The following is a 21526-nucleotide window of genomic DNA, read 5'->3' as shown; positions in this document are numbered from 1 at the left end:
ACTTCGAGCTTTGGTATTTAAATTCGAAAGCTGCAAGTGAATAATTTAATTATTCAAATAACGAGAGACTGACACGTAGAGTTTCCTTGTTTCTAGTATTTAATTAAATCTAAATCTAAATATTTAATTAAGTCTTTTAAAATCTAGACTGCAAAGGATTAATAAACCTTTGAATCTCGCCATCCAAAAGTATTCTTTGAACTTTAGCCATTTGTCATTCAGCGTCACCGTTCGTCTATCATCGTCAACGTTCTAACACTGACAACACATATTCTTATTCTACCTGTGACGTATCTATTTTTTATTTACAATAAAATACTGAATTTCAGAGAACCTGAAGTTTGATAAGCGATTCTTGTTTCTCATTTTACTCTTTTTCTATTCAACCCCTAATGATCTCTGCAATTTGTTCAGTGGACATTTGGCAAATTCGGTTAAACCATATTCTTATTCTACCTGTAACGTATCTATTTTTTATTTACAATAAAATACTGAATTTCAGAGAACCTGAAGATTGATAAGCGATTCTTGTTTTTCATTTTACTCTTTTTCTATTCAACCCCTAACGATCTCTGCAATTTGTTCAATGGACATTTGGCAAATTCGGTTGGTTGACGTTAAGCTGCTGTTTCCGTAAATAGCACCGTCAATTGTCATTTACAAGTCTTACGGATATTTCCCTCTCGGTTCTCTGTTCGTGTTGTTCGCATACGGGGAAGAGTGAACGACACAAGTGTAAAATTTTGGTGATGTATTTTTCGTCTTTTATAATTTATATATTTATATACATATATGTATGTATATATGGAAGCCCATTTTACATCGTTTTATAACGCTTATACGTTTCATATTTAACTACAACAGTAATGAGGTTGTCCACGAAACGCCGCCGAAAAGCATCGCGGTTCCGTGAAAGCGCATTAGATCTATATGATCAGTTCTCGGGGAAACGTTGTATCTCGCCGCTGATTGTGACCGGGGATGAATGAGCATGACGCGAATCAACAACATTAGAAAATCATCGGGAACGCGAACAAATCCATGATTAATCCCGGAGAAAGCGCACGGAAATTATACGAAAACCCACCATGCTCGATCGCTGAATCCTTCGATCGCCCGATTTTTGGTCGTTGCTTCAATTTCTCTGGAACCTCCGGCGGTCAGAGCTATCGTCGTTTCGTTCCAGTCGGTTCACAACGATTATCAGATAGATTCTTACGTTCGTTTCACGAATTTAAAAGCTCGCAAGCAACGAAACACGAAGAAACTTATCCCAACGTCCAAGAAGATTATTCCACCGTTAACGTCGATTTTAAGTCAATTACAATGCTAATGGATTCGAAAACCATTCATCGTGTATAATTTGTATAATTTGTATAATTTGTATAATTTGTAATTTACGAAAGTGTTTCGTAGCCTCGAGTGTTTCGCATGTTGAATACAAAAGAACTTTGAGTCGAAATTCAAGAGAATTTCACGGGGATCGGATCAAAGGAATATGAAAATTCCGATTCGTTGGGCGATATAACAGGAGCTTAACACGTTGACTTCCACGATTTCTCTTAATATCTCCAATGCACTTTACAATTTATCTAGAATATAAATAGACTGTTCGTTAACCCTTCGCCCTCGACAAAGCTATTTCATTGTTCATAATTCCTTAGCAAACGAAGAAAATTCTACGCTTATTCCGTCCGCGTTTATTCCGAAGCATTTAATAATCCTTTCTCTTTTTACAACTGAGGTAATTCGCGATCAATCTTCTATTTTCCATCAGATCATAAACAAATGCTGTTGCAGCCAGGAAAATAATATTCAATTCGAAAGAATCCCGTGACATTTATGTGAATTTACATTCCGTTTATATTCAAGTCCACTCGAAATCTTCTCAACGAATTTGACACGATGTCGCAGGGCAAAGGGTCAACAGGCGAGATTCTTGTCTGAACCTACAAGAAAAAAACGGACATTCCATAGATCACTGTTCCTTGTAATACGTTCCGAGGATAGGATGTTTGCTGTCGGACGTTTAAATTTCCAAACGATACGGCGCAATGAAACACGATGAACGAAAACATCGTTTATCGCTGGCGATAACACCTCAGCCATCGGAGCCAGTTAACAAAAGAACGCATTTGAAATGTTCGAACGTAATCCGTAGGAATATCGGCCGGGAAGAGGAGAAAATAGCCGAATCTCCGTTCTCCGTTGTGATTGTGTAACATTAGGTAAATATCTAGTAATATTCGCTAGCTATCCCTTTGGTCGACGATTACAATAAAAGTCCGTGTTACATGCTGGAAACGGAAGATCGATGGTGCGACACTGATCTCTTAAAAATGACAAGGCAATGTTTTTTACGTTTCGTTCGCCATCTACGCGTCTCGACCCTCTAAGGACAGAACGATCCCGTGTGAAACGATGAGAACTAGTTTTGAACGACGATTAGCGATGATATTTCTCTCTTCTCTCTCTCTCTCTCTCTCTCTCTCTCTCTCTCTCTCTCTCTCTCTCTCTCTCTCTCTCTCTTTCTCTCTTGTGTTATCTTTTCCTTTCCTTTACTTATACATTAAATTTGATCATTGGCTTAACAATTAACTCTTAATTCCTATAACTCTCAATTGTAACGTTTAATATCATTGACAAAGATTTTCCTCCGATCAATAGATCGGTGTTACAGTAATCATTATTATTAGTATTATTATTATCAGTATTATTATTATTATTATTATTATCATTATTATAATTCTGGAAGACATCATTTGGAAGACTCGTTTCATAAATATTATCGTATCTCCTTTAAAGTAACACGTTTCAGCGGCCGCGGGACATTATTCGCTACGTTTCTTCGCTTCTATCGTCGATGAAACTTGGATTACGAACGAATCGAAATCGATCATCTAAATATACGAATAGAACAATTACATTTATACATTTTCTCCCTCTCTCGTTCCCAAAAGGATAGATATAAAAACGAATTGTACGGTTATCCTATAGACTTTAAGCACACTGTGCCTAATAAACAATAGAGATCTGATTAACAACCGATATCGATTTCACAAATAATATTCATATTACAATTCTCATTTCTAGCACGTTACAATTATTATAATATTCATATTATTTGTCTATATTCTATTCTCGCCAACGCATCCGTTCCCCTCCCATTCGTTACGAAACTCCATCACCGACACCGTCTAATTAACCCGTTCGCTGCCAGGATTCGTTTCAATAGCACCCTCCGCGGTTGCAATACCTTACGAAACGAAACGCGCCGCCTTTACAAAAGATTCGAATATTATTTTATTACATTCAATCGTTCATTTACGCGTCGAAGTGATTTTTCCCTAACCAGCACCGCTGAACCGTAATTAACCCCTTGCCCGACAATTTCTGTCGCGACTGTGCTCGATCGAAGTACTTCAACCTTAATAATTTATCGAGAGAAAAATGGATTTCGCGCTTCCATTCGGCAGATTCATTTCGGGCGTTCACGATTGAACGCGGAAAAGAGATGTTTCGTTTAGATTTTGAAAGGAATGAGTAACGCTTGGATTCGTTAAGTTTTGTTCGAGATTTTCGTCGCCAGTCCGACGCGATCTTGTGTGGCAAGCGATTAACAGATTGAAACGCGGGAGAAAACTGTCCCGCAACCTTCACCGAACTACTGCATTGGCTACATTCATATTGCTTACGCTAACGTGTGATCTATGCGACCTGTCTAGGCCTCGGAAGACGTTGGATTACATAACTAATTGTACTCGTCCGTACATAACTTGTTACATTTCGCGCTGCTCGCTCGGTATCGTAAAAACCTGTCGCCGCCTCGTCTTTCCGTTCTCACCTTTCTCGAATTACCGTTTTGTTTTCTCGCGGGAACATCGTACCAGCGAAAATCCGGAGAACGATAAGCGCCGCGATAGTACCGTGTGCAGCGTTAGAGACACTCCTGGGTGAAATGAAAAATATGATTTATCGCGTCGAGTTAAGGAGTGCGAGTTTTACGTTTCTTTCTCTCGCCGTATCTGCTAATACTCGGTACCAGCGACGGGTCTATTTATTTTACACGCATGCAGAAGGATAACGTTCGGAGTGGCTCTACTTTTTCGTGCAATAGATACAAACTCGTGGACAGCGCTCGTGTATTTTCATTCTCTTGCAACAAGGAGACGTTAGACTGATTGTATAGGTTCCCTTGTGACGCGGTTAAAAAGTCCCGTGTTGCGTGGATTTCACGTTCGCAGATTTCAAGTTAACCCTTTGCGGTCGCCCTTCACAGGGCGAACTGTGAACAGCAGAACAGTGTTCTGGTGGTTTGACATGGAAATAATGGAATTATGAAGCTATGAATTGTAAAGGAAAATGGGAGAATTAAAATGTAAAATTGTAGATAAAAATGACAAAGTTGAAATATAACGTTATAAATTCTAAATAAAAATGAAGGAATTGAAATATAAAATTGTAGATAAAAGTGGAAAAATTGAAAGATAAAATTACAAATCAAAATGAAAGAATTAGAATACTTATAAAAATAATTCATGCAAAATGGGGATCAGTTGTCGCATTAAATTTGCCTACGTCTAAAAACAAGCCATAAGTTTCGTTTGTACATGAAGTTAATACAACCGCAAATGGTTAACCCTTCGAGTATTCAGCACTCAAAGGGTTAAATCTAAGTTATCGTTCAACAACTTTTTAATCGCGTTACAGGGGTACGAAATTGTAACAACTACGATGGCCCGCAGACAATGAAGTTTGCTTGGGAACGATCACAACGTTACGAAGAACCAAATGACTCATCGATGGTAATGAATAAATAGTACCTGATTAGCCGAGTTGTAGACAACTATCGGTCTTTTTCTCTTATATGCCTTTCTTCCTTGAATATAAATAACAGATAACATTGTACCAACTGTGCGCACGTAACTCGTACAATGTTATTAACCAGTTATCCGCGTTCGACGAGTATACACGTTATCTTAACACGCGAGATCCTTTTCTTTATTCGCCAACTGTGATAATTTGCGATCAATGCACTATTTCGATTACTAATTCTCTTAACGATGAATCACTTTTTCAGACAGACGCGTAATTCTTCTTCGTTTTGCTTCAGTTTTCCGTTAGAATATACATTTCAGCCGCGTTTCTCCTGCGTTCGACGAGTATACGCGCTTTCATTGTTCGATCATATCGCGACGAGACATTTTTGAAACTAAATTCCACAGTTAACAGGTGAAATTCAACGATTAGTAGTTTTCTCTATATTGTTCTTTACCGCTACCGTTCATCAAGGTTCAACGTAATTACATTATCTTACTCGTTAGGGATATGTGGCGCGATATTGGAAGAGAACAGGGCTCGCCGGTGAATTCTGAAGCGTAGTTAAGCTACTTCAGAAATCATTCGATTAAATCATCTGTAACACTGCAATGATTACTCGCATCTGTATAGGATATGTAACGACATAGCATCTTTACTCTTTATTCGAACGGATAAACTCGTGTCACTCGAATAAAGAGAATATCACCGGTCTAAATAATCTTCGACCTATTTTGTAATTTTTCTAAAAAACAACTATTCCGAGTAATTCGTTCGATAAGCATTATCGATCGTCTATGGGCCACTTAAGATATTGAAGCGGCTATAAGATAACATAGTTACTTTTCCCATTTTTCTTTTGTCGCTAGTAATTAAACAAGTGGAGTCGCACGGTTAACGCGTTGAGTGCCGTTCGTAACACAATTCAAACGACGAAGACGATGGATGCTAAACAAAAATGTTCAACTCTTTGCACTTGACTCGATATAGGTGAATTATAAAGTTTTATATACAATATCAAGCTGTCTATAATGCGTCGATGTATGTAGTATTTAATTGAAATTAGCTTTGTTCCTTAATTTACGTTTTCAAGGAATATTTATCTTGTTGGAAGACGTTGGATATTTCTAGTGAAAATCTTTCGAGTGCAAAGGGTTAACAGTGTAAATAACTCTAATAGATAATTCAATAGTGTAACACAAGAATTGCGATATTAAATAATTAACAATTAATGCTTATATATTACATGAACTACCTCTGTTTCAAATAATAAAATATTACACGCTGTGCATATAACAAATAATACGTTGCAATATTATATATAATAAAATAATATATCATATCACATGTAACATAACACACAAATGTAATATATTATTTTATTATATTAAATCATTTAATAAGAAACCAAATAATATACCATAATATTAATTAAATACCAACTCAGCGACAACTACAACCTTCGATTGACAAACAGAAATAGTCCATATAATACCCAAGTACATGAATACCTCGTTGTTACTATTATCCTCCCTCTAAATAGAAAACTAGCAACCCAACGTTTCTCACGGCAGTGAACGCGTTAACGCGACCGAACGCCTCCCCAGAATGACCGCGGTACCATTTTGCCATTATAAAACCCGGAAAACTCGTGTTAATAACAGTAGTCTCAACTTGTTGTACGTACATAATAATTCTCGTCGTGCCCGCTCTGCCGAGCGTCACGCTTGGAAGACATCGATTATACTTACAGCTAGGCAAAGATATTGTCACGTAAATTTTGCGCGCTAGTCTAGATGGTTTCATTAATTATTCATCTGTGTCTTTCTGTTTGCCTAAAGGAAGCGCCCCCGGTGTGTCAACGATCATCGTTAAAACCATCGAACGTAACGGAGACACAGGACAATTCCGAAGCCGAAGATTCTCGCGGATAGACTTTTCTTTCTTTCTACGAACTTTCTCTCTTTTTTTTGTTTGTTTCCCTTTCTCTCCCACCCTTTCTTTCTACCTCGTTCTCTCTGTTGATCACTCTCTCTCTCTTTCTCTCTCTCCCTCGCACTCTCTTTCTCTCGCGCACTCTCTCTCTCTCTCTCTCTCTCTCTCTCTCTCTCTCTCTCTCTCTCTCTCTCTCTCTCTCTCTCTCTCTCTCTCTCTCTCTTTCTTCCATTAAATAGATCCATTTGCTAGATATGTGTGAGTTCTGGTTGGAATATAAATATACAATCTCAAAACACCTGAACGTTTGTACAGCTCTCAATCAAACGAACCCTCAAGTGTCTAATTTAAACGAATTCGGGAGGCGTCGTGTTGGTACGCGCGACGTTCCGATAATCTGCGACCGAAATCACGCCGGTGTGTCTTGTCGTTCGTGTTCATGGATAAATCTCTGGTTTTTTCTTGATTTTTCAAAGGAGAACAGGTTTTTCCCGATTGAGTTTCTAACGAGATTTCTTAATGTCGACGTTGCTTTTAACGAGGAACAGATTCTTTCATATGTATCTTTTGAAAACGAAGAACAGATTCTTCGATGCCGATGTTCAGCTTATTAATTTCATTTTAGATGAGAATTTAAGGAGATGTTGTACCGTTGATTCAATCAAATTGTCTATTGAAAGAGATTGATTAGGATTGGTTCCGTTCGCTGGCAATTGCAATGTTTTAAAGATGGAGAGAAATGAAATGCATCTCCGATATCTAATGTTTTTCTTTCAGTTTTGAAAGCTTCGAAGAAGCTAGTTTGTAGCACAGAATTCATCGCGAACTGTTTGCAAAATTCAGAGGCGGAGATTACGAGTTTGAAGATCAAGGCCACTCTTTGTCGTTAGCACGATTGAAACGTTAATCGCAAATGTTCCGCGAGATGTTGCAAGGAATTAAAATAAATATAATACACTGAATATTAATGATTCCTATGAAAAGCAATTACAATAAATTATAAGACGTTCCTCGTATAAAAATCGATAGGAACTTCCCAAACATCCCGATAATTGCAATTGGTATTGAAGAATTGAATAACAATTCGGATTGTAGCCTATCAAATAAGCTCCGACGGATAATATCTCAAGTTTTATATAAAAAGAAACCTTCTTATTGCTTCTCAATTAATTCTGCAGAAATATCCTGAAAATATCAACCATTCAAGTTATTGTAACAAAGAAACCCGTTTGATCCACAGACATTATAGTGCAGCCTCGTCGATTTTCTCACGAAACCGATCAACAAAGCATTTCGGCAAATTTCAGGCAACAGATTCGGAAGCATTCCTCAACACGAGCCTAGAATGTTGCACGAGCTAAGAAACCGAATCCGAAAGAAACCAGATAGACGACGCAGAAAGCCATCGAGCGCGATTCGAGACACGCCATTTTGTCGGCTCGGGAAACTACGGCGTCGGGGCGCGAGCTGCAGTTCCACGGTGTTTTCGGTCTACGTTCTAACGAAAAACGGAACGCAACGCGTCCCGTCGGAAGAGAAAGAAAACTGTGAAGCCGCAAAGGAAAATCGAGTGCAATTCAGAACGGCAGGCCGATCTCGAAGGCCTTGATCAAGGCGGAGCCCGAGTCGTAGACCCCGATCACGCCGAAGAGCACGCCGAGGAAGATGACGAAGCAATCGTACGCGACCTCGCTCCATTCCATGGAGTTCCTCTTCAGCTTCAAGTGGAAGTAACACGGCCAGATGAACGAAAGCATGGTGCCGGTGAACGACCCGATGAATCCCATCAGGATGCTGAAGTGTGGTATGAAGATCGCCATCAAGATCGTAAAGACGATCACACCGACCCGCCACGCTAGGCCCCAGACCTTCAGCTCCCTGTCGACGGTCCATATCGTGGGGAATATCGTTTTCGGCCTGCCCCTGAAGAAAGCCCTCTCGAGGAGTTCGCAGGCAGCGTAGTACGGTAGTGGATACGACAGCACAGCCTTCACGACCAGGCAGAAATTCACGAGACCTTTGAAACCGGCTGAGTGCAAGTTGTTGGTGATGACCTGCTGCGTGTCGTTCTGGAACGTCAAGAAACAGATCCACCCGAAGAGGGACTTGAAGGCTGCGGCTGCTATGTGGCTCCAATTGAGCATCCAATCGAACTTGGAGCGGTCGATCAGGTTGCCCTCCAGGGTGGGCAGGAAGATCTGCGAGGTGTAGCTGAATACGATCACTCCGAGCGAGATGGGGAAGTTCTTCAAGTCGATCGTCCACTTTACTTTGGACCAGCCCCAGTCGCCTATCTCGAGGATGCAGTAGCCGACGATGATCGCGTTGATGAACAGATGCGACATCGTGCACCAGAAGCTCAGCACCGAGACGTGCTGCAGGGACTTCAGGAAGCCGAGCGGCAGCAGGAAGATGCCGATCAGCATCATCCAGCTCCTAGTGTCGATCGAGCCCTCCGGGAACGTGCCTATCATCAGATCGCCGCAGACTACCACGTAGAGGATGCAGGTCATCAACAGCTCGATTATCTGGGCGATGTTCACTGCCCTGGCACCCCACGTTGGACCGAAGCACTCCTTCGCGATGGCCACGTACGAGTCACGCACTCGTACCCGTTGACCGGTCACCGTGTCCAGCTCGTACAGGCACTCGACCAGAATCTTGCCGGTGTAGCAGCAAATGTGGGCTATGCCGATCATCGCGGCGATCGCCCAGTAACCGCCACGCAGCACCGCGAACGGTAAGGAGACGATGAACATACCCTGGAAATGGATATGCGTTTTAGAGGAGTTGTCAAGTGGGTTGTTCAAGGGTCTGGTAACGGTTTGAATAGTTTGTTTGCTGGGGAAAAGGTTTTATAGTCGTAGTTTCCAATGTCGATATTTCGGTCAGATGAAATTTTCATATTTGGGATACTAAGCTGCAAAGGAATGATTTAATTACTTGAATAGAAGTCGCATTAAGCGGGGAATACCTGTATGGCGTTTGTGACGTTCCACGCAGCCTGCCATTCGTTAATTTTTACACCTGACGCGCCGAATTCACCGCCGCCCTCGTCGTACTCGCTGAACTCGCCGCTACTGACGCTTCCTGTCCTAATTTTGTCCCTGTAAAACGAAATTCCTTTGGTAACTGTCTCATCGCTGAATCGTCTCGCTCGAATTTCTGTTTCTTCTTTGATCAATTTCAATTAGTAACTTCGATCGCATTAAAAACAACGAGCAAAACGATGCAAAGAATATTTGTAAGTAATCAAAAATTGAAACGAGTCACATGATGTTACTAACGCAATAGAATATTAATGAACAGCGATCTTGAAACAAAATACTGGTCACGTGTTTCCTTGTATCTGATTATTATCAACGCATGAAACAATAATAGTGAATTGTACTATACTATGATATATTTCTAATATTCTAATAATAGATAATTAATTAATAATCTATATTTCTGATCTATTTCTTCGCTATTATCGGTGCAACTGCTTTATCGTTAATCATTTATTAGGAAAATGCATGATTTTGTGCTTATTCTACATCTACGTTTACTTCGAAGGGCAATGATTAATAACAGAAAAGTAATATTTCATTTAGATTTACAGAATATTAATAACACTTAGATTTCTCAGATTCAGTTTGAAATTATCCTCGCGAGCCTGACACGATATTATAGGTGAAGGGGTTAATTTACTTATAGATTTGCAAATACTAATTACCCGTTTCGTTGATAGCTGAACGAGTCCTCAGCCATTTGTACATTGTTCTGGTCCCGATAGACTTGATCTCCGTTCATGGTCATCATTTCCGTGTTGTCGTGGCCCTCGTCGAAGGATTTGAATTGTTCTTGCCCGCTTTGTCCTGGGGCCGGCCGTTGGCCAGGACCACGAATCAGTTCCATACAGGGACTGTTCTCAGGCCATTTGGCCTTTAATGTTTCCCAGGCAACGTTGAAGGTCGCTTGGATGGTCGGTATGTAGAATCCACGGAAATAGGCCATTTTCTATTTCGTTGCTCTACAAATGGCAAACAAACGTTTTCCTTCCAGCTTCCAGTAGCTAATTCTAACTTATACTTCAAGCAATACACTTATCGATAAATTATCATAAATTGTAATTTAGACTCCAAGTAATACAATTATCGTTTGAAAAAGGAAGTAAAGGAAATATTCAATTGTTGCGAGAAGAAACTGAAAGAAATAGAAGCACGAGAGATCGAAAATTTCGATGCAATAATGCATTATTATTCGCATCCCTTCGAGAAGTATTCAACGTTGAATATCCCGACGTGAAAGTCGTCGTTATCTTTAATAAACTGGATACCGAAGCGCTTATCGAGTATCAACTGTTGCGGATGAGTAACATTATACTGTGGAATCCGACGATGGCCATTATCGATGCACCTGCACGGTTCTTTTTCGCACGCTACACCCACGAGACATTTAATCGTGGGCCGTTCGTGTCACAGATAAAAATGTGATAAGTAGAGAACAAATTGAACGTAAAACAAGACTGACAATAATCCGATTCACTGGGATCTTACCAACTGATACACTCCGACACTAGTTCAAGAACAGCGAAATAGACGATAAAACGAAAACAAATGGAAATAAAGTTGTCCCAATTAATCTCGTCCGACACGCCACGACCAACCCCGAAACACTTCAACTGGTCAAGGCAACGAAATCCAACGAACAGGGTGTAACGGAAAGCTCCGAACGCCCCTGCCCAACAAAAAGAATCTAACACGCAATCTATTCTAATAGAACCGCAAACGAAAATCCACGAAAATTCAAAGAACAACCCACTAAAACCCCGAAAACGTTCGCGATTCTCCTTTGACCTAAAAGATCCACTTATCCGTGATCGGTGTCCAGAATTACGGTCACAGGAATTTCACTCCCGACATTTTTATTTTCTAAACGGTTCCCGGGATCGACCCCGATCGGTTTCACTTACCGAACGACGAACTAGAGAATTCGTCCCCCGATCTCGCGGTAGCAACCGATGCCAGCGGTGAAAAACGTCAGGCAGGAGGCTGTCTCCCAGCTCGAGCTGTCCCGTTTCCTCCTCTCCGTCGGGGCAGGCCTAAACTAAAAGGAAAGGATCCAGCGGCGGGCCCGGCGAACGGAAATACTTGAAAATAAAGGGTGCGAGAGTCGTCTAACTACGTGGACTACGACACCGCATGGCCGTCTAGGGTCTACCGCGATCGTCGAGTCCCTAATCGCGAGCACTTAATCGCGGCATAGACTAAAGGGGGTTGGCGTGTTACAGGGGTTGGCTGATCGGAGGAACATGGCCAGCATCCCTGGAACGCGCAAGCCTCGATCGATGCGGTCCACGAGACATCTCTCCGCACGTCAGTACTGTAGTTAAGGGTTTCGTCCCCCTAGATGAACGCGAATCGGGAGACCACGGTCGCTGAGCACTGAACCCCGTTGATCGGTATTCTTCTATGCTTCGACGTGCAGCCGGTGGGGATGCAACGTGATTGTCAACCCTGGTCACTCGGGCGTATACCGGGAATAGAAGATGTTACGTTTTAACGTTTTAACTTTTTAGCATTTTAACATTGTACTAGTTTTATTGCTGATTCTTACGCTAGGACTACTGGACACTTAGCACTAGGTTTATAGACAATTGTTGTATACGTTATATATTGCTGATTACGCTAGGACTACTGGACACTTAGCACTAGGTTCATAGGCAATTGTTGTATACTTTGTTCTATTGTTCTTGGAGAAATTGGCGTTCGTTCGTTTGAATCTTGGGAATTGGAAATTTAACACTGTTTCTACCGAAGGTGTCAAAGGACACCTTTTGAAGTTTTAACTTATTTTCTCAGTTTAATGATGTGTCCTGAATTACATTTTGGACATTTCCTGTAATTAATTTTATAATCGTTATTGGTAAAGACGAAAAGTCAATTCAGAATATGCGACTAAGCTCGGAAAATAATTTTAAAATAGGTATTCTTGTAATTGCATCGATTAGAATGGATGTAAATGTTTATGTAGACGATTATAAAATTCAATATGCGTGAAATTGAAGTGTTGAACTACTGGCTTTTTAAAATTTCTTTGTGGAAACTATGAGCGTGCGTTTATTGAAACTTCGATTGAATTGTATTTCGGTTTAGGCATTACTGAATCAGCTTCTTTAATAGTTGATGGAAAAAGTATCTATACTCTTTCGGCAATTGTAAAGAAGACATTGGGAATGGGTCATTTTCTAGTGTTGATTGGCATTTGTAATGATTAAAACTCTTTATAGGTTTAGATCGATATCAATAGAAAATTTTAAAAAATAATAGTTAATTAAAACATGGTGGAAGCAATTCATAGTTTTGGTGGAATGAATTTCGTATAGTCGTGGAGACAAAAAAGTGCTAACTCGTGTTTCGAATATTGGAATAAACGAATTGAGAAGAATGTCTGATATCGAGGGTTTGGGCTTTTTACAGGGGCGTAGGCACTATCTGAAGTCTAGGTTTATTTTAGGATTACATTGTATTTGTTTTCTGACATTTAAGTTTTTATTGTTTATTTCTAGTTTTGTTAAGGAATTCGATATGTCAAAATTAATTTTTGTCGGAAAATTAAAAAAATATTATAAATTAAGAAATTCTTTTTAATTTGAAAATATGCTTATAAAATGTTATTGTTATATTTTATAGGTCTATGGGTTGTGCAAAATTAGTAAACAGTTGTTGACAATTGCAATAATTTATATAGCTCTTCGTTATATGTACATATCATGAATTTTTTCAAATGACACAGTTTTCAATGTTTTGAACTACAAAAATAGACACTTAATTAAGAACTTATAATTTATCTTTTGATTTATACACTTAATTTAAAAAATGCATAATACGAAAGAATAATATTAAAAAGAAACGTGAGCATCGTCTATATTCTAATTGAACTTATAATACAATACTTTTTTATTGTTTCTTATTATACAATATTTAAAGGTATTAATAAAGACCAGTGTAAATTTTAATAAATAAAGAGACCAAGTTGTTTATTATTTATCTTAGGTATGTTACTTTGCACAGTGATCATTGATAATTGATATTAACTTTACAATCGTTTGTGTCCCTGCTTCTGTAATGGAAATTATAGTGACATCTAAACGAGCATTTCACACATAGAATTACGATTATATTCGTTAGTATACAAAATAAATAGTAACAGTTGGATTTAATATCTCTGTTAACCATACAAGGCCGTGAGATCACAACAAAAAAATGCTTTTTTCTCTTTCTCTCTTTTTGTTTGTCTTTTCTTAACTCCTACCTCGAAGATGTACTTATTAAAGTATTTATAAGTTACAATATTCTGATTACAGTAGAGGTTTTGAATTTTCTATTAAAATTGTCTACATTGCAAAGCTTAACTGTATTACTACCGTTCTATAATGTTTTATTATAGTTTTCATCGTACATAGTACGTTTTACCAGCATCAACTAAAACTTTTTGCTAAATCAAAGTGATTTACTTTTCAGTCTTCCACTTATATATATTATACATACATATATATATATGTAAGAAATGAGGCATATATATATATATGTGTCTCATTTCTCAAATAAACACATGTAAATTAGAAAGTATGTAATTTTTGACAGAGTTTTGCATCTTCTATATGCAGGAATGACACACAAACATTGTAATAAATACAGAAGCCAGAAAAATGTTGAATTTAATAGAAATGTCGGAAAATGAATTATGTAGCCGAGTTCAGACTAAGAATACAATTAAATATTTTATCTTTAAATAATACAGTTGTCGATACCAAATTTTGTACTAACTGATTGCCCACCAAATACACGTAACACCCAGAAATTTACAGTTAAACTGCGGATAGTGATAAACAAAAAACACATCAAGTGAATGTTACAAGATATACAGGAATTATTTAAAACTTTTTGTACAATGCTTTGCAACATTGAATAAATATTTTTACTAATTGTACAATAATAGTACAATGCAAGTGATTTTATCAGAGAAGATATATGTCTTACAAATTTAGTGATAATTTATAACACAGATAGAACTTGACAGTTAAAAATTGATGTTTTTTAAATATAATTGTAACTTTAATGTTCATATAGAAATATTAATTTGTATACACAGCTAGAGCAAATCAAAGCAATTACTTTACTCACTAACATCTCTCTGTGTTTGGTGAGAATCACTATCTGAAGTTAAACTTTCGATAGCACTGTCTTGTTGTGATATCGTTTCAGAACTCCTGGTCATGCACAGTTTGTTGGATTTAATTTCTGTGCGACTGGATTTAAAATTCTGATCTAAATTTGAATTTGAAGTGGAATGTGATGAAACGGTAGATTGAGCAGAAACAGGTCTCTGACATGAATGCAACATTAATTCAGGTCCTCCATCGTATGTTGACAAGAAAAATTGCCAAAGTTCTTCTGGTATTTGTCCATAATCTGAACCTAGAAATATGTTAGATAAAATAGATTTACTCGAACACATAACTGTATTACAAACTTCAATTTACTTCAATAGGAAACTTACCAACTTTAAGGACATTCTGACCATTTTTATTCACTATAATAGAATTATTATCAATAGGTCCAGGCGGCTGTGTTTCTTTACCTCGTACAAAACTCTGCCATTGTCGTAACCATGCCATAGCTAATCCATAAATAGCAGTAGGATTATCGGTATTATGCGTTAATCGTTGAAATACTTCCATTTCATACATTCTCCTTTTTTGTAAAGATTCATATTTTTCTTCGCAGATTGGACATTCGTATAAATGCGTACATGCTGGACCACCTCCAAATCTAAAAAATAACATGTTAGCTATGATTAAACAAAACAAAATGACTATACAGAATCTTATTAATTAGTTACAGTAAATCAAGTGTATCACTTACGTATTATATAAATATTCCCAAACTGCTTGTGGAATGGGCATACTAAGCTTATCTACAAATTGTGCTCTAACAGGATTAACACCGCCATGTGGACAAAGGAAGTCAGAGTTGTCTATGGGTCCTGGTTCCGAAAAAGTGTTAAAACGGTTTATCCATTGTCGCGATACAAAGAAATTTAAATCAGACAATTCTCTAAACGATATTTCCATCAATTCCATAGTTTTATCACGTAACTGCAACATTTCTGGTGACCACTTTTTGTAAAACAATACATAAGCCTCACAATTCTTCACAGTTTCTGGTGAGACTTCTGTAACGCATTGATCATCGAACTCAAACCATTTATTAACAATAGGATTTAACGCATAACAGGTATAATGACCACCACCAGCAGTCCCATGATGACAAATAACTGATATTAAATCATACATAGTTACTTTAGATGCACATTCTTTGTGTAGATACGGTCGCATATCTAATCCTTCTAACGGAAACGAAACGTAATTTGCTATTTTCGAACTAAACATTAATTCATGACGAAATCTTTTCAAATGGACACATAGTATCTCTGGCAACTCCAGAACTTTAGAAAATTTTATTCCATTTCGGAGTTTGTTACATTTTTCACAACTGTACATATTATCTCCCTTAAGTTCATCTGCACTAAAAAATGCAGAAAGGCAGTCATGAAGACTGATAACTGGACCCCAGAACCAAGACCGCATCCATTGCAAGAACCAAGACAACCAACCAGATTGATTGTTTACATATACAACATCTGAACACGGTCCTGCCTTTTGCGGAGTAAGAGACCCTTGATGTAACATATCAATGTGGTCTCGACTTGGAATGGGTAATGATAAATCTTGGAAAGTTTCTACTCTCGTTGAAATTCTATCACAAGTTAAACATTGCACGCTACTTAAAAGTTTACCATCGAATATATCGCTAATGATACTTCGAGTTTTCATTTGTTTCTTCGTTCTATATTTAACAGGTGAGTTTTGGGTTGACCTCTGCGGTTGAGAAAAAGGTTGATCTACAGATGATTTTTTGATACTTCTGTTTGTAAATTTACTTCTTAATTTTTCTGATTGAGACACTCGGGAGTATCTTCTCTTTGTACCACGTTCACCTTCGTCACTAAGGGAACTCTGTTCACTTACTCCAGAATCACATGTTTCATATTCAGCATCAGACTGGCTAGAACCATTTCCATCAATTTCAGTCTCATCTTCATCTGACGACTGTTCTCCAAGTCCTTTTAATCTTAATGCGTTATCACGATCATCTTCTATCTGTTCTTTTAATTCTTCATGCAACTGATCCATAAAACACCTTAAAAATTCTTGAGTGTCATGTTGATGATATCCTCTGAACATTGGATGAACTGTTAGAATACCAGTCAATATTCCATGTGGTACAACATATCCTCTGGTTTTCCTATTCCACATATCTCGTATAAGGTTTAGGTAGCTTAAGCTTAGACCGGGTTTTCTATCTTTGGACATATAGCTAACCATATGACCACAATCCAAAAAGAACTGAGTCAACGGAGGTACATTAGCTAAAGCTTGCAATGCAGCATTCATATAACACGTATTACCAATGTTCTGAAGGCCAACAAGCCCTCTTGGTTTCCCAGAGATGTCTTTACTTTCATCTGAATCAGTACTGTCTGGAGAATCACCAGACTTCTCGTGAAACATACCATCTTTTTCATAATTAACTCTGTTCATGAGTTCGCCATAAAATCTATAATTCATAAAATAAGAAAGGATAATTAACATCTTAAAACTTCATTATACAATGAGGTCAAGGAAAATAATGGTAGAAGTCATACTTACTTATCCAATATGAGTCTGTTGATGTCCTCAGATTTACAGTCAACATTACCAAGACCGTCACCAGAAAATTTATTATTCTGTGTCTTTATATCCATCTGTGTAGGTATGCATCCACACGGTGTAGTTATAACTTCTCTTTTACAAGCGTAACACCATATACGGTTTGTAGAAAGGTTCATATGAGCACAATGAGTAGGAAATTTTTGGTTGTGTACAGTACTATGGTCTAGGTGCGTTTCAGCACATCCGACCCAACGGCAGTCAGGAAACAAGCATAACCATAAATTAGGCCCGTCTATATTACACTCACTACATTTTTTAAATCCTTCCTTTTGAGACACAATGGTCTCGATAAATGCGAGATCACCACGATTGGCGACGTGAGGACAATTCCTCGATATGAAAGGCATTTGAATTTTGATGTTTTGTCTTATTAATTTTTATTAATAGTGTAACGCGAGAACGCGCATATATTTTAATTTTTTACATCCGTACGAAATTTGACACACACGCAAATTGTCTAAAGTTATAATCATTTTCTAACCTGACTAAGACATGTCGTTCTTGGTAATCGAACATTATCCACGAAAACGATTGTCATTGGAGATAGTTGTATTGAAAGAATTAACTAAACACACATTACAATCAGATAGCCAATGTAAGAAAAGCAACATAGGTTGGTGTACATGTTGCAGTCGATAGTCAATTTGAAATTTAAAACATAGCTAATATTGTTACTGTTTTATAAACGATTAAATTGAACACTTGAATCACATTCTACATTCTTGTTATTAAAATATGTTTACGTTAAAGGTGATATAATTTTTCTTGATATTAATTTCAATATTTATGTAAAGCTGTGTATGATGGTAGATGTCGCGCTTTTAAGTAAAATACACTGTCGATAAAGGGTACAGAAGTTGACCACCGCTGTGTAACCCCTTAATAACCTGACTGAAATATAAGTCAAGATTGCACATGGATTATTGACATATTTTAATAGGTTTTTATTGTTTTAAATATACTTTGATAGTGTCTGTAAAAACTTGATTGTTCCTTGTGAAAATATACTTACGCTGGTAATTATGAAGAGAGTACTGTCATATAATTCAGTGAACTCGTGAAGTTAACCTACACATTAACCTTCTGTTTTCTTATTATGTATTAATGTCATGGATTAGTAAATAAATGTAATAGAAACGTGTATCAGTAACAAAGTTTAACATAAGTGAATTTATGTGTTGAAACGTTTTATGAACATTTCAGTCATTATTGAAAATAATGTTATATTTTTCAGCAATCAAAATGGTGTTATCGTGTCGGTTTTATAAGGAAAAATATCCAGAGGTAGAAGATGTAGTGATGGTAAATGTACGTAGTATAGCTGAAATGGGAGCATATGTACATTTATTGGAATATAATAATATTGAAGGTATGATTCTGTTATCTGAGTTGTCCAGAAGACGTATAAGATCTATTAACAAACTCATTAGGGTAGGAAAAACTGAGCCAGTCGTTGTTATTCGAGTTGACAAAGAAAAAGGTAACAAAAATCAAATATGTGTTATATTTATGGAATACCATTAGAAAGGTATTGGTTTCTTCTATGTTTATTAACAATATATAAAATACAATGTAATACAGGTTATATTGATCTTAGTAAACGTCGTGTATCAGCTGAAGATGTAGAAAAATGTACTGAGAGGTATGCAAAAGCAAAAGCTGTCAATTCAATACTAAGACATGTTGCAGAATTATTGCATTATGACAGTGATGATCAATTGGAAGAATTATATCAAAAAACAGCATGGCATTTTGAAGAAAAGTATAAGAAGCAAAAGGCTTCTGCATATGATTTCTTTAAACAATCAGTTTTGTAAGTACGGGAAATGCAATTTGTTAGAAATATTACATACTTGGTAATGATTAGTAAAACATTGTCACTTTAGGGATCCATCCATTTTAGCAGAATGTGGTCTTGATGAACACACAAAGGAGGTGTTATTAAATAATATTAAAAGAAAATTGACTTCTCAGGCAGTTAAAATTCGAGCAGATGTGGAAGTAGCTTGTTATGGTTATGAAGGAATTGATGCAGTGAAAGCTGCTTTAAAAGCTGGCTTAGCCCTTTCCACAGATGAACTTCCAATTAAAATCAATTTAATTGCACCACCATTATATGGTATGTCTCTTTTTATCTTCTGTAATTTTCACATTAAAATTTATAAACACTAAAATATTAAATTATCACTGTACTTTAGTCATGACAACATCTACACCAGAAAAGCAGGATGGTTTAAAAGCATTGAATGATGCTATTAATGTTATACAGACTAAAATAACATCACTTGGAGGTGTATTTAATGTTCAAATGGCTGTAAGTTACATTGTATAAATTGATCATTAGTAGATAAGTATACTGAAAATGTAGAAATCATTGTTTGTAATAAAAATGTGTTAATTTATAGCCGAAAGTCGTAACTGCAACGGATGAAGCAGAACTAGCAAAACAAATGGAACGAGCTGAACTTGAAAATGCAGAAGTTGCTGGTGATGATGATGAGGAGGAAGTGGAAGGAATGGATGGTTTTAGCGGTGGAGAAGATGCGGAAGATGATAAAAAACCTGGAAACGATTCACAGGAAGAAGAATAGACACTTAGAATAAATTCATATATCCCACTTTTCATTAAGTGACAATTATTTCTAAGTCAGAATCATACTTTTGAAAGTATGTTACTGTCTTACTGGACATTTCACAGAATATTTCAAATAAACATAGAAAACCCAATGTATTATAAGTTATAAATAATTTTCTATCAACTTGATAAAATAAATATGAATAATACTTAAATTATTGTTAAAAAAACAAATTTTTCATATGAGAAATACTCTTAATGTTGTATTTAAGAATCTTCTTTACATTTTATAATTTTGATATTCTGAGCACTTGTAAAGCAAAGTATAAAATATAACATTAATACATAATATACATAAATTTTAAACGAGTTTTAGTATTTTCAAGTTTTTATTAAAACTTTGTACATTTTTTTTTTACTGTCTTATTCATTAGCGATTGTGACTTCCACTTCAACACCAGGTTCAATGGAAATGCTTGTAATTTGTTTTACAATCTCTGATGGTGAGTATAAGTCAATGACTCTTTTATGAATACGCATCTGGAAACGATCCCAAGTTTTTGAACCTTCTCCGCAAGGTGTTTTACGTGTAGTTATCCTAAGAATCTTCGTAGGCATACGAACTGGCCCCTTCACTTTAAGTTTCTGTTTGTTTGCTCCATTGATCAATTCAGAGCAAACTAAAAAATGACATATTGTTATTGTAAGTTACAAAATAGAATTAAATAATATTAGGTTTGTACAAAGCAATTTACCTTTCTCAAGAGAACGAACATTTCGTGAAGTAAGTGTAATTCTAATCCTGTGAATAGGAGGTACCTCCTGTCCTGGTTTCTCAGGGTTGTCGGTTTTTGTACTTGCCTGCAATATTATTGTTTATAGATTATAATAGATATAATCAGAATTATACAAACAATTTATGTTACATTAATTACGTTAAACCAGTAGTTATAGAAAAAATAATACTTTGTTTCATTCTACAAGATGCACTTCGAGGAACGCGTGTTTAAGATTATAACTAACCTAACAAGTTGAGATTTATTTGCAAAGAAATATGTGATTATAGTAAAAATGTGATTAAAAAGTTTTTTAAAAGTACCAATACTTTCAAAATAATTACTTACCATTATTTAAATCTTTTTCTGGTCGAGATGATCAATTTTTTTCACAACAAAACTGATCAGCGCTGAACCAGTAGAAGCACACGTTGCATGTGCTGAGCACAAAAGACAGAGAACGACGCGATTTCCGGTTAGCAGTACTTCAACTAAATTTTAATGAGTTTGATATAAACGAAAAATACATCTAAAATGTTTTGTACATAATTTTTCCTTATATTATACTGTTTATGATATAGTTTCATATATACAAATAAATGT

General features: G+C 36.8%; 4 protein-coding genes across 8 annotated transcripts; 1 reads left to right on the top strand and 3 right to left on the bottom strand.

Annotated features, from left to right (window-relative positions):
- Nucleotides 1-736: 736 nt before the first annotated feature.
- Nucleotides 737-12085, bottom strand: VGAT (vesicular GABA transporter). Of its 4 annotated transcripts, none has more exons than XR_012998400.1 (5): nt 11708-12085; nt 10469-10765; nt 9728-9860; nt 4824-9515; nt 737-4285 (listed from the first exon to the last, which is right to left on the bottom strand). XR_012998400.1 is itself a non-coding variant. In XM_031985964.2 (4 exons), exons 2-4 carry the CDS (start codon nt 10747-10749, stop codon nt 8331-8333), a joined length of 1599 nt encoding a protein of 532 aa, XP_031841824.1. In that variant the 5' UTR covers nt 10750-10765; nt 11708-12085; the 3' UTR covers nt 737-8330. The 4 variants fall into 4 exon arrangements, 2 of the variants coding, with proteins under 2 accessions (XP_031841824.1, XP_031841825.1); XR_012998401.1 differs by having other exon boundaries at nt 737-3949; XM_031985964.2 differs by having other exon boundaries at nt 737-9515.
- Nucleotides 12086-13509: 1424 nt separating this feature from the next.
- Nucleotides 13510-18361, bottom strand: Usp20-33 (Ubiquitin specific protease 20/33). The gene is made up of 4 exons (XM_031986021.2): nt 17510-18361; nt 15663-17417; nt 15298-15569; nt 13510-15215 (listed from the first exon to the last, which is right to left on the bottom strand). The coding sequence occupies exons 1-4, from the start codon at nt 17917-17919 to the stop codon at nt 14914-14916; spliced, it is 2739 nt and encodes a 912-aa protein (XP_031841881.2). The 5' UTR covers nt 17920-18361; the 3' UTR covers nt 13510-14913.
- eIF2alpha (eukaryotic translation initiation factor 2 subunit alpha) lies at nt 18285-20299 on the top strand. Of its 2 annotated transcripts, none has more exons than XM_031986027.2 (6): nt 18285-18512; nt 18807-19052; nt 19154-19385; nt 19459-19691; nt 19771-19886; nt 19978-20299. In XM_031986027.2, exons 2-6 carry the CDS (start codon nt 18815-18817, stop codon nt 20161-20163), a joined length of 1005 nt encoding a protein of 334 aa, XP_031841887.1. In that variant the 5' UTR covers nt 18285-18512; nt 18807-18814; the 3' UTR covers nt 20164-20299. The 2 variants fall into 2 exon arrangements, with proteins under 2 accessions (XP_031841887.1, XP_031841886.1); XM_031986026.2 differs by having other exon boundaries at nt 18322-18588.
- A 218-nt stretch (nt 20300-20517) lies between these two features.
- RpS20 (ribosomal protein S20) lies at nt 20518-21432 on the bottom strand. Its single transcript, XM_031986028.1, has 3 exons — nt 21272-21432; nt 20903-21008; nt 20518-20827 (listed from the first exon to the last, which is right to left on the bottom strand). Exons 1-3 carry the CDS (start codon nt 21272-21274, stop codon nt 20571-20573), a joined length of 366 nt encoding a protein of 121 aa, XP_031841888.1. The 5' UTR covers nt 21275-21432; the 3' UTR covers nt 20518-20570.
- Between the last annotated feature and the right edge of the window lie 94 nt (nt 21433-21526).

The sequence above is a fragment of the Nomia melanderi genome, chromosome 1 (genome assembly GCF_051020985.1).
Source record: "Nomia melanderi isolate GNS246 chromosome 1, iyNomMela1, whole genome shotgun sequence".
Taxonomy (NCBI): domain Eukaryota; kingdom Metazoa; phylum Arthropoda; class Insecta; order Hymenoptera; family Halictidae; genus Nomia; species Nomia melanderi.
This window is presented reverse-complemented; position numbering and strand designations above follow the sequence as displayed.

Coding starts and splice junctions, on each gene's coding strand:
- VGAT (XM_031985964.2), bottom strand. CDS start 10,749: ATGGCCTATTTCCGTGGATTCTACATACCGACCATCCAAGCGACCTTC. Junction 9,861..10,468: donor TTCAGCTATCAACGAAACGG/GTAATTAGTATT, acceptor TTCGTTTTACAG/GGACAAAATTAGGACAGGAA. Junction 9,516..9,727: donor ACGTCACAAACGCCATACAG/GTATTCCCCGCT, acceptor ATCCATTTCCAG/GGTATGTTCATCGTCTCCTT.
- Usp20-33 (XM_031986021.2), bottom strand. CDS start 17,919: ATGCCTTTCATATCGAGGAATTGTCCTCACGTCGCCAATCGTGGTGAT. Junction 17,418..17,509: donor AACAGACTCATATTGGATAA/GTAAGTATGACT, acceptor TATGAATTATAG/ATTTTATGGCGAACTCATGA. Junction 15,216..15,297: donor TCAGAATGTCCTTAAAGTTG/GTAAGTTTCCTA, acceptor ACATATTTCTAG/GTTCAGATTATGGACAAATA.
- eIF2alpha (XM_031986027.2), top strand. CDS start 18,815: ATGGTGTTATCGTGTCGGTTTTATAAGGAAAAATATCCAGAGGTAGAA. Junction 19,386..19,458: donor TTCTTTAAACAATCAGTTTT/GTAAGTACGGGA, acceptor TTGTCACTTTAG/GGATCCATCCATTTTAGCAG. Junction 19,692..19,770: donor AATTGCACCACCATTATATG/GTATGTCTCTTT, acceptor ACTGTACTTTAG/TCATGACAACATCTACACCA.
- RpS20 (XM_031986028.1), bottom strand. Junction 20,828..20,902: donor TGTTCGTTCTCTTGAGAAAG/GTAAATTGCTTT, acceptor GTCATTTTTTAG/TTTGCTCTGAATTGATCAAT.